Here is a 13164-nt window from a genome sequence, read left to right on the forward strand (position 1 = left end):
TGGTAAATCTTTGTTACAGGAAACTCAATCCAGACAAAATGTTTGTGCTGTAACTGGAATCTTGGTTTGTATTTATTGTATCATCATTTTAGATTAGATTAGATTACTTACAGTGTGGAAACAGGCCCTTCGGCCCAACAAGTCCACACCGACCCGCCAAAGCGTAACCCACCCATTCCCGTACATTTACCCCTTTACCTAACACTACGGGCAATTTAGCACGGCCAATTCACCTGACGTGCACATCTTTGGACTGTGGGAGGAAACCGGAGCACCCGGAGGAAACCCACGCAGACACGGGGAGAATGTGCAAACTCCACACAGTCAGTCGCCTGAGTCGGGAATTGAACCCGGGTCTCTGGCGCTGTGAGGCAGCAGTGCTAACCACTGTGCCACCGTGTAATAAGTAATAATTTGTAATAAGTATATCTTCAAAACCAGTGATTTTACTATTTGTTGAGTAAATGTGGAATTTGTTGCTCTCTTTAGGTGCAGTAGTATTAGATAGACAATGCTTTGACCCATCCTGCACGCACATCATTGTTGGGCAACCATTACGTAATGAAAAATACTTGGCTTCTATGGCAGCTGGGAAATGGGTTCTTCATCGATCGTATCTCGAGGCATGCAGAGCTGCTGCCAAATTTGTCCAGGTTATGTTGTCTCAACTAAAAATAGTACACTAAAAATGCTTTTTTCCCAATTGAATATTAATCATCATTTATGAATACATACATAAAATTAGCCTAATCTGTATTTGAAAGTGATGTTGCCATAATATATGATTTTGTTTCTAAAATTAGAGGTCAAAATTTCTTTTCCATGTTCATTCTGTTTCTGTGCAGTGTTTGACTTTATGGTCAGTTGTAGTTGTCTTAAGTTGTCAGCTTTGGAGTTCAGTTGGCTGGACAACTGTTTTGTGATGCAGAGTGACACCAGCAGTGTGAGTTCAATTCCCACACTCGCTGAGGTCATCGTGAAGGCCCCATCTTCTCGACCTGATTCCTCACCTGAGATGTGCTGACCTTCAGGTCAAATTGTCTCTAATGAGAGAGCAGCGTATGGTCTTCTGGGTCTATGGCAACTTTCACTTTTGTTGTTGTCACCTTAAGTATAATGATCATGTTAAATGTAAATGATGTTTGTCATTTACTTTAGGAGAAAATTCTGTCAGACCAAAAAAGCAACAGCTTTAAATTCTGCTTCTGAGCCTGTTCCTGTTGTTGAGATAGTATATACAGAATTCTCTCTTTGGACCTAAAAAGCATACTTTTACAGAGGAATTTTGGTTTGTTTTATTCTTTTGAATATTTTCTAGTTTGCTTATTTCCACGCTTAATAAGTTATATATGTATGAGATGGCTGTTATCCAGGATCCTGGCTTCCTCTGCTTTACTAACCACCTTCTCCTGCTACTTTCTTGCCCTTTGCCCACTTCTCTCACCCTGAGTTTTCACCATAGCCCTACCTGGTATTTCCATCTCAGAATTCCTCTGACTAACCCCAGCGCTCCTTTTCCTCCTAGGTTGACACCCCTATCCCGCACCCGTACTACTTTGCTCCACTGAGGTACCTTTATCATCTCTATCAAAGTACATCACTGGTTTTGTTTTACCAGCATATGTTGTTCAAGCTCCATTTTGTTTTCCAGTCCTACAACGGCTCTTCTAAAGGGCCCAACAGAAGACTATACAGAAGTAGGAGGGAAGTTTTGTTTTTTATTTCCTTTTCTGTGAAGAATAGAGAAGCAGGAGTGTATATCCCAACTCCACCGCACTACTGCAGGTTGCTGGCAGCTGGGCTGAGCTCCCCTGTATCTCTTCCATGCAGTGGAGACTGCGTTACTCCCGAGTGCATTAAAAATGTTTAGTCTCTGTTCCCCTGTTCCGTGTCCGCTGCCTCCGACTGTCAGGTGGAACCGTGTCCGCTGCCTCCGACTGTCGGGTGGAACCGTGTCCGCTGCCTCCGACTGTCGGGTGGAACCGTGTCCGCTGCCTCCGACTGTCGGGTGGAACCGTGTCCGCTGCCTCCGACTGTCGGGTGGAACCGTGTCCGCTGCCTCCGACTGTCGGGTGGAACCGTGTCCGCTGCCTCCGACTGTCGGGTGGAACCGTGTCCGCTGCCTCCGACTGTCGGGTGGAACCGTGTCCGCTGCCTCCGACTGTCGGGTGGAACCGTGTCCGCTGCCTCCGACTGTCGGGTGGAACCGTGTCCGCTGCCTCCGACTGTCGGGTGGAACCGTGTCCGCTGCCTCCGACTGTCGGGTGGAACCGTGTCCGCTGCCTCCGACTGTCGGGTGGAACCGTGTCCGCTGCCTCCGACTGTCGGGTGGAACCGTGTCCGCTGCCTCCGACTGTCGGGTGGAACCGTGTCCGCTGCCTCCGACTGTCGGGTGGAACCGTGTCCGCTGCCGCGTCCTCAGACTGCTGGGAGGCTGGTACCGTTTCACATGTGGCCTGCTGTCATTGCTGTGCCATAGGCCTCAATTAACCCGCCACAAAACTCTTTAAAGAAAAATAAGAAATTAAAAACAAAGCAAAAGAAAAATAGCAAAAAATAAAAGGGAAAGGGAAGAAAGCAAGCAGAATGGGAGTGGATGGGCCCCAGGCTCTGGAGTGCACATGCAGATTTGTTATTCTACTGCCATCTTGGCCAAGTAATATTAATATTAACATAATAATACTGTCATACCTAAGCTTGATGTTTCAGTGATGCATGCGCACACACAACTTTCAGTGTAAGCAATGTTCAGAACTATTTGTTTTATATTGGTGTAAGATATTAGATTCCATTTTATGACAAAACAACGATTACAGCTTTTATAACTTAGGTGCCAGCTTCTTCATTAATCCCAGAAAAAAAATGTTTGGAGTAGCAATGTTTGGAGCATGAACAATTCAATAAACTTTACAGTTTGTAAAGAGTCCATTATCATTTGAGTCAAAACAGTTTCCTACTGTGATATAAAGGTAAAGTCACCGTAGCCCTACCGGCTGCTCTGTCATTAGAGAGATGACGGCTGGTGGTGGTTTGTCCTGAAGGTCACCATTCCTCGGGTGAGGGGTGAGGTTGAGAAGGAGAATCCTTTGTGGTGACCTCAGCAGGATTTGAACCCACGTTATTGACTTCACTCTGCATCATAAACCAGCCATCCAACTGACTCACTACTGTGATTTTATTGTTATTTAAAACCTTGCTTCTTATCATGATCAATAAGTACAATGTACATATGATGGTGTGAACTTGTATGCACACTCATTATTCCTTTCATTTTCAGGAGGAAAATTACGAATGGGGCAGCAGTTCCATCCTGGATGTGTTGCCTGGAATTAGTGTCCAACAGAAGAAGCTTGCAGTGGCAGCCATGAGATGGAGGAAAAACTTGGAGTTGCTAAGACAAAGGAATCCAACTGCTGAGGTACTGACATCGTGAGCTATGCTCAAGATTGCACAAGCCAGGTAGATTTGTGTGGTGCAAAAATAGAAATTGCTGGAAAATCTCCATTCGAGAAAAGGGTCATTGAACCCGAAAAGATAACTGCTTTCTGTCCACAAATGCTGTCAGACTGGGTCAGTTTTTCCAGCAGTTCCTGGTTTTGTTTCTGATTTTCAGCATCCGCAGTTCTTTCGTTCTTTTTTTTTAGATTTGTGTGGTTCCTTGCTTAGACTGACTAGAACACTTCGGTGCACTGAATGCCAGGATATTTACTTTGAAAGAGACCAGACTGGATATTACGTAGTCAGGTGGATAATTACAACAGTTGGCATTACGTGTTCCGGGTGCAAAGACCAATATCGGTTCTACATGGTGTCACTCTGCGTTTAGGATTTTTAGTGTTGCTTCATGTGTTGGCAAGGAAGTTGTTGAATTGTCCTTTTTGACTAGCACCAATTCTAAACAACTCTGAAGAGATGAAAAGTACCAACAAAGTTGTAAACAATGTTGGGAGGAGTGTAAGTATAGCAACAGATCACATCCAAGAAATAGTCTTTTGAAAGAGAGCACAATTGCATGTATACAACTTCAGAAGATGAAGAATAAATGTGCCACTTCTTGAAGTGTAATCTTAATTTCTAAGCAAACAAGATAAGAGTTTTGTGTGCACCTATGAGCAAGAAACAACAAATCAGATCAATAATCATTTAATCTGATTTTGTGGTTTTAATCTGTTGTTGAGAAATATTTATAGAATCCATCCAGTATGGAAACAGGCCATTCAAGTCCACACTGTCCCTGTGAAGAGCAGCCCTACCCTAACCCTGTAACCCTGTTTTCTCGTGACTAATCCACCTAGCCCATACATTCCTGGACACTGTGGCAGTTTAGCATGGCCAGTGAAATGTGGATTGTGACTGGGAGAAGTGTTGTCATGGAGAATGCACCCGCTAATGCTTGATCAGCAGTTAACTCTCAGGCTTTAAATTTTAAATGAAGTGGGGCTCGTATCATGCACAGTATAAATTTTGGCTTTTCCCTTGAAATGGTATCCTTGCAGATTGTCCTGATAAGTACAAGACAAAGAAACCTCAACTAGAAAATGCTGTTTTAACAGTTTTGAGGCTAAGATTTTCACATCCTATTAGTCTATGCCTGCCGATCTGTGAAGCTTGGGCATTTATATAAAAAATAAATTCTTCTGAAATATTTTGAAAATTAGGCTATTGCTTTGACTTTTTAAATTAAGCCACATAGCTCTGAATTTGTAATGTGGGTTTTGGTGCTTTTTGAATTGTGTCATGAGATATTTCCCGTCTGCTCTAACAGCTGGAACCAGCATTGAGCTTCAGTGTAACATTTCAGGAGGACAGCATTAACTTTTTAGTACAGCGCTAGAATGTTGGTCTTGATTCAGAACATGGCTGAAATTGCATATTAGGGTTTCTGACCCGAGCAAGGGTGATACTAACTGGGCCAATCACAGTTGATGGTGGTTGTTAATTAGAATTCTAATATTCTCCTACTGTCCCTCTCCATCTTCTGATAATACTTGGCAGCTACCCATTAGGACTGTATTTGAAAAGTGTATCTTTTCTGGATGGAAAGTTATTAATTGTAACAAGGAATTATTTTAAGGTTTCCATTAATGAAGTTTCAAACAGTGATTCTTAAATGTCTGCTCTTGCCTGAAGGCACAGAACTCCTCACAGAGTGCATATGAGGAGATTCTGCCCTCCCAAAAGAGGAATCTGAAAAGAAACACCTTGTACTTTAGGTCTTAGTGATATCACATAATGTTTAAAGTGACAAACTGCCTACAGCTGGAAGAGTTAAAGGAGGAGAGTTCAGGTAACGCTGTGAAAAATATATACACAACATACTGTCAACCAAAGAGTCAATATGTTTTTGTCTCTATGAAGCAGTGTGTAGGAATGACAACACATGTCATCGCATTTATTATTACAAAGTACTTCCAAGCTATCCATGTTAACCTTTTGAAGCAATGACTTCAGCAAACTCTCATAACAAGAACTACTCTAACTTTTTCTATTTAAGGATAAGAAGTTCAGAATGTACATGGTGTTTGGCTTAATTATCATCTCCTGTTTCTGCAGATTGGCGCATTTACTGGTTGGAAAGTTATTTTAAACTTCGATCATGCCAAGGAGGCAGGTTTCAGGCGTCTTCTTCTTTCAGGTGGAGCCAAGGTTCGTGTTAGCCAGTTACATAATGTTTCTGATAGCTTGCACGTATTGTCTTCCGCTCGTACATATAAATCATCCACATGTTTAAAAGGCATGCACCTGAACTGTTAAATGTTTCGTAAATGCTGTATTCCAAACATCACACCAGTATTCTAGATTATGTGAAATAATGAGTTAGTTACACACATTATATTATTTACTCAGGTAGTACAAGGTAGTGGAATCAATAGCCAGCACCAAACTGAGTAATAGAATGGCCATCCTTTATAACCAGGTTCAAGAGAAGAAACATGCTCATAAGACATTTACTTTAACGTTCTTGAAATATGTTGCTTTTCAAGCCACTGAGCTTTTAAGTATTAAATTTTATGACAATACGTCTGAAAAAACAAAATAATTCTCAAAGAAATTATTTAACTTAACCGTAAATATTTTAGCTTCATGAGCTTTTTGTGCAGCATGACTACCAAGGGTATTCTGCTGACATCTCCTGAGTTCTGCATAAGTTCCATCTTTTGCACACCTCCCATTGTAATGTCTGTCAAATCTTACTCCTAGCAAAATCTCATCCTCCACTTTCAAAATAAATAAACAAGTTTGACTTTGTGTATCTTGGTTTAAGAGAAAATTGTAACTTCCTCTGCCTGGCAGAAACTGGATCCAACAGAAGTCAAAAAGCAAACAATGCTTCCCAGCCAGCGATGCCAACATACCATGAATGAATGAAAAATATCAGTCTTATGCTTAGCATCTCCTAAGACTGATATTTTTCATTCATTCATGGTATGTTGGCATCGCTGGCTGGGAAGCATTGTTTGCTTTTTGACTTCTGTTGGATCCAGTTTCTGCCAGGCAGAGGAAGTTACAATTTTCTCTTAAACCAAGATACACAAAGTCAAAGTTGGCATCGCTGGCTGGGAAGCATTTTGCTGCCCATTTTTCACCCTACAGCTATTTCTAATTCATGCCTTATGAGTTGGGCTTTATCCTTCATATTACTTAGCAATTAAAATACTTAATATGCTAAGCATAAGACTGATATTTTTCATTCATTCATGGTATGTTGGCATCGCTGGCTGGGAAGCATTTACCAAGGAATGAAAGAATATTAGAGATATACAGGAATGTAGATTTGATGTTAAAATCAGATCAGCAATGATCTTTTTGAATGGCAGAGCAGGCTCAAAGGGCAAGAGACCTACTCTTGTTCATATTTCCCATCCCTTTCTGCCTTTGAGAAGGTGGTGGTGAGCTGCCTTCTTGAACTGCTCATGTCCAAATGTAGTAGATATACTCTCAATGCTGTGAATTCCAGCATTTTGACCCAGTCACACAGAAGGAACAGTGATATATTTCCAAGTCAAGGTGGTGTGTGGTTTGGAGGGCAATTTGTAAGTGGTAACAAAGAGGACTGATGAGGGCAGAGCAGCAGATGTGATCTATATGTACTTCAGTAAGGCGTTCAACAAGGTTCCCCATGGGAGACTGGGTAGCAAGATTAGATCGCATAGCATACAGGGAGAACTAGCCATTTGGATATAGAACTGGCTCAAAGCTAGAAGATAGAGGGCGGTGGTGGAGGGTTGTTTTTCAGACTGGAGGCCTGTGACCAGTGGAGTGCCACAAGGATCGTTGCTGGGTCCGTTACTTTTCATCATTTATATAAATTATTTGGATGTGAGCATAAGAGGTATAGTTAGTAGGTTTGCAGATGACTCTAAAGTTGGAGGTGTAGTGGACAGCGAAAATGGTTACCTCAGATTACAACAGGATCTGGACCAGATGGGCCAATGAGCTGAGAAGTGGCAAATGGAGTTTAATTTAGATAAACGCAAGGTGCTGCATTTTGGGAAAGCAAATCTTAGCATGACTTATATACTTAATGGTAAGGTCCTAGAGAGTGTTGCTGAACAAAGAGACCTTGGAGTTGCAGGATAGTGAAGAAGGTGTTTGGTATGCTTTCCTTTATTGGTCAGAGTATTGAATACAGGAGTTGGGAAGTCATGTTGCAGCTGTACAGGATATTGGTTCAGCCACTGTTGGAATATTGCGTGCAATTCTGGTCTCCTTCCTATCGGAAAGATGTTGTGAAACTTGAAAGGGTTCAGAAAAGATTTACAAGGATGTTGCCAGGGTTGGAGGATTTGAGCTACAGGGAGAGGCTGAACAGGCTGGGGCTGTTTCCCCTGGAGCGCCAGAGGCTGAGGGGTGACCTTATAGAGGTTTACAAAATTATGAGGGGCATTGATAGAATAAGTAGACAAAGTCTTTTCCCTGGCGTGGGGGAGTCCAGAACTAGAGGGCATAGGTTTAGAGGGGAAAGATATTCAAAGTTTGTGAGAAGATTTGTAGCTCGGGTGCTTGTTGTTGTGGTTCTGTTCGCCGAGCTGGGAATTTGTGTTGCAGACATTTTGTCCCCTGTCTAGGTGACATCCTCAGTGCTTGAGAGCCTCCTGTGAAGCACTTCTGTGATCTTTCCTCCGGCATTTGTAGTGGTTTGAATCTGCCGCTTCCGGTTGTCAGACACGGAAAGAACAATACTGGCCAAGGGACTCAACAACAACCACAGGGATGCCAAGACAGCAGACTTCCTAGCAGCACTAGAATGCACACTTGGGAACAATGGACTGACAGAAGAGACACAACAAACAGTGAGACAAAGTATCGTACCTCTGATAACAAGGAAAAGACAAACACGTAACCTCAACACCAAGGAGAGGGAAGCACTAAAATCACTAAGGAACGATAAGAACATAATCATACTACCAGCAGACAAAGGCAGAATGACGGTCATCCTGGACAAAGCAGACTACATCCAAAAAACACAACAACTACTTGCAAATACCAACACCTACAAAAAGAGGGAGTTTGACCCCATCCCACAGCTCACTAATAGGATAAACAACACACTGAGGAATCTACAAAAAAACTGATAGATAACCAGGTTTGACCGACAAAGAATGAAACCTGAAAGCAACAACACCCCCAGATTCTATGGACTACCTAAAGTACACAAACCAGACATCCCACTCAGACCCATCTTATCACTACCAGGACACCATCACACAAACTGGCTAAAGAACTACAGCAGAAACTGAAACACCTGATCAGCGGATCCAGACACTCTATAAAGTCAACACAGGAATTCTTGGACATCATCAGAAATATACACATAGACAAGGAAGAAACCATGGTCTCATTCGATGTAACGGCACTGTTCACCTCTATCGACAAAACCCTAGCCAGAGAAACAATAGCCAACCTGCTGGACATACAGAACAGACAACAGGACGTTGAACCTATCAACAAAGACAGCATACTCAAACTACTGGGCCTGTGCCTCAACACACTTCACATTCAACAACCAAATATATGAACAAATCAATGGCACACCCATGGGCTCACCCATCTCTGGACTCATAGCAGAAGCGGTAATGCAAAGATTAGAACAAACAGTCTTACTGCAAATTCAACCCAAACTCTGGGTCAGATATGTGGATGACACCTTTGTAATCATTAAAAACACAGAAATAGAGAACACACACCGGATCATCAATGCCGCACTCACAGGAATCCGATTCACTAGAGAGGAAGAAAAGGACAACCAATTCCCATTCCTAGACGTGATGGTACAGAGAACACCGAATGGAGAATTCACCACAAAGGTACACAGGAAAGCCACACACACAAACCAAGTCCTGAACTACGAAAGCAACCACCCCAACACACACAAAAGAAGTTGCATCAAGACACTATTCAAAAGGGCCACAACACACTGCAGTACACCAGAACTGCAAAAAGAGGAAGAAGAACACCTATACAAGGTATTTACCAAAAACGGATACCCCCGCAATTTCATCAACAGATGCCTAAGGGAAAGACAACGGAATGAGGACATGTTGCAACCCAAAGGACTAGCCACACTACCATACATTGAGAATTTCCGAACTGACAGCCAGACTACTGCGACCACTAGGACTCATAACAGCACACAAACCAACAGCCACTCCCAGACAACAACTCACCAGAACGAAGGACCCGATACCCAGCATGAGCAAAACCAATGTAGTGTACAAAATCCCATGCAAGGACTGTACAAAACACTACATAGGACAAACAGGAAGACACTAACGATCCGCACCAATGAACACCAACTAGCCACGAAACGACACCACCAGCTATCCTTAGTAGCCACACGCAGATGACAAGCAACATGAATTCGACTGGGACAACACTACTATTATAGGACAAGCCAAACTGAGAACAGCCAGGGAATTCCTAGAGGCATGGCACTCATCCACAGATTCAATCAATAAGCACATCGACCTAGATCCAATATACCGGAACTGACAACCAGAAGCGGCAGATTCAAACCACTACAAATGCTGGAGGAAAGATCACAGAAGCGCTTCACAGGAGGCTCCCAAGTACTGAGAATGTCACCTAGACAGGGGACGAAACGTCTGCAACACAAATTCCCAGCTTGGTGAACAGAACCACAACAACAGGGGAAAGATATAACAGAGACCTCAGGGGCAACTTTTTTACGTGGAGGGTGGTGCGTGTATGGAATGAGCTGCCAGAGGAAGTGGTAAAGGCTGGTACAATGCAACATTTAAAAGGCATTTGGATGGGTACAGGAATAGGAAGGGTTTGGAGGGATATGGGTCAGGTGCTGGCAGGTGGGACTAGATTGGGTTGGGATATCTGGTCGGCATGGACAAATTGGACCGAAGTGTCTGTTACTGGTGCTGTACATCTCTATGACGGTGTTCCCATGTGTTTGCTACCCTTATCTTCTATATATTAGAGGTCATGGGTTCGAAAGATCCTGTTGAAGGAGTCTTGGTGATTTTCTACAATGCGTTGTGTTTTCTGTTACTCACTGCTGCTGTGATTTGATGGTGGAGGGAGTGTGTGTTTGTGGACGTGCTGCCAGTCCAGCAGGCTGTTTGGATTGATTGTGTCAAGCTACTTATGTTGTTGAAGTTGCACCTGTTCAAGCAAGTGGGGAGGTTTTCATCATACTCCTGACTTGTGCCTTATGGATGGTGGACAGGTTTTGTGTAGTCGGGAGGTGAGTTAAACACCACAGGCTGCCAGCCTCTGAGCTACTCTCCTAGCTATAGTATTTAGATGGCTCGCCCCGTTAAATTTCTGGTCAGTGGTAACTGATGGTACTGTTGTGGAACCAGGATGATCTGAGGAGGTTTTCGGAGGCTGTTACCTATGGCTCCTTACACCAGCAAAGCCAGTTGTCTCTCTACATCCCCTGACCTATGATTGAGTGACATGTCTAATTGCCCTATAATGGAATGAATCATTGAGCATAAGTTTCATTTAAAGAATACATCAAGTACTTTAAACTTTGTATTAAACTCAATTATTCTATACAATCTTGTGTTAATGACTGGTATTCAAATCCTTCTCAAACTTCAGGTACTTCCTAATCATTTGTTACATGAATACAAAGATGCCACTCATCTTTTCGCTGACTTCAGCAAACTAAAACCAGAGGATCCAAAAGTGAATTTGGCTGAGGCTATTGAACATAATGTGATGTGCCTCAAACCAGAATACATTGCAGACTACCTCATACAGGTTTGTCCTCCGTTTTAAATCGTCTTAAATATTCTGTGGAGGTGTCACACTTAGGTTATTACTTTGAAGCCATTAAGTGTGCGCTCTCTATGCGTGACTTGCTGAAAGGGGTTCTATGCCTCGTGGCCTTTTGCATTATTAACCTGCTGTAGTGAAAAATCAGATCTTGCATATATTTTCATGTAAAATCAATGCATAAAACAATTAGGACAACTTTGGGATCCAAGGGTGCCTAATGATTTGGGCAGATAGACCCTTTGTTAAAACTTCATCTGACTCCCAAAACTTGAATCTAATTTTGCTCTTTACAAATTCTAAGATTTTTAACATACAACTTGCAGCACTGCATTTTTTAAAAATACTTTGTTCCTTTTGTTGTTTTCTACTATAAGAGAAAGGTTTCAGTTGCTTTTTTTTTCCAATCACTTAATTTGATATTGAAGGTACTATTTTATGACTTTTGATGTTAAAGTTTTCAAATTTTAAACCCACAGATGATTCATTCAGGAATACAGTAACTCAGTTGTATCTCGGAGGTGGGTCATATAGGAGCAGCCTTTTTTTACAACACAGTTAGGAGAACTGGATTGATGTCTTTTCCTATCTCATTATTCCACTGACATGCCCAGCTCTGAATTTAAAGTGTTTGTGATAGTGCTGGTTGTACATATTATATACAGTCTATGGCTCCACATCAGAAACAAGTCAGTCAGGTTTCTTAAATTAATAAATAAAAATCTACTTTATTATGGAAAAATAACTTACTTGAGCAACAATGCAGTATTATTAACAAAAGAAGTTTTAAATGTCCAAATGTATCGAATTTGAAGTCTAACCAGAATTAACGAGGTAAATTTAAGTCTTATTACAAATTGTAGTCAAACACCCCACAGAGCTTATTAAATAGCACTTGGAGTCAAAAAATATCACTTGGATTTTTCAGCAAATCCTAGCCATTAGTGACACTACAGGTCATCAAACCTCCTTAAAACCTCCGAAGAGATTCAAATTCTTTGCTATTGAAGATCTGGCTTTGAATCTTCCTCAACACTTGCTTCATTGTGAACTGAATTAACTAATGGTGAGGAGCTCTGAATTTTCAGTTCATTCCTCATCGAAGGGCACAAGGTGCCGTCAGAAATAAGGCCAGTCCTCTCGGTCCCTGTTGAGGTTGTTCTGCCTCACTTTCCCACCACTTGTCTTCCTGCTGCCCCCAGTTGCATCATTCTGACTGCACCAGAACAATTGCTGTTGAGCCTCTCCTCTTGGCCACAGGACCTAAACTGTGCAACAGGAATGTTTATTGTATGTGGTTGGTGGGAGCAAGTGGAAGGCTGATCCTTTGGCATTGTCCACTGTGGAAGCATTGAATATCTAGAAGAGCTGTCCCCAATCCACCTTGGTCCCTGTCAGTCCCACAATGGCAAGGTTTTGCCTGCTATCTGCTTGCCCTGGGGTTCAGTATGCTCCCACTGTTCTTCACCCTCTACCTTGTACTCTATCGGCATGCAAAGAATAACAATCTAAAATATTACAAGCTAATACAACATCTTGTTGCTGTCCATCTGTCTGTTTCAAAGTCAGAAGTAACATGACACCCAGGTTATAGTTCAACAGGTTTATTTGCAATCACAAGCTTTGAGTGCATCTTCATTGTCAGCTGACAAAGGAGCAGTGCTCCCAAAGCTTGTGATTTAAACCTGTTGAACGTAAACTGGTGTCATATGTCTTCTGATTTTGTCCACCTAGTCCAACACAGGCACCTCCATGTCATACCTGTTGGGTTTCTTTGAGATTAATACAGTTGCTTTGTCTGAGTCTTTCAGATAGGACATGGAAGAAAATAATGGAAATAAAGTTTTCACCTCCCCTGAATGTCTAACAGCCAAAGCCTTGCTGTCGTCAACACACTGAGCTTCC

General features: G+C 42.3%; 1 protein-coding gene across 2 annotated transcripts in view; it reads left to right on the forward strand.

Moving 5' to 3' along the window:
- Positions 1-13164, forward strand: part of topbp1 (DNA topoisomerase II binding protein 1) — a 68723-nt gene that overhangs the window by 53890 nt on the left and 1669 nt on the right. For both annotated transcript variants that reach the window (XM_087978518.1, XM_087978519.1), the window contains 4 exons: positions 490-653; positions 3278-3418; positions 5554-5646; positions 11083-11244. In XM_087978518.1, coding sequence (XP_087834644.1) covers positions 490-653; positions 3278-3418; positions 5554-5646; positions 11083-11244 — 560 coding nt within the window. The remainder of the gene's footprint in view (positions 1-489; positions 654-3277; positions 3419-5553; positions 5647-11082; positions 11245-13164) is intronic.

Source organism: Chiloscyllium plagiosum, unplaced genomic scaffold (assembly GCF_037043375.1).
Source record: "Chiloscyllium plagiosum isolate Xiang-an unplaced genomic scaffold, Cpla_swu_hap1 HiC_scaffold_34, whole genome shotgun sequence".
NCBI classification, from domain to species: domain Eukaryota; kingdom Metazoa; phylum Chordata; class Chondrichthyes; order Orectolobiformes; family Hemiscylliidae; genus Chiloscyllium; species Chiloscyllium plagiosum.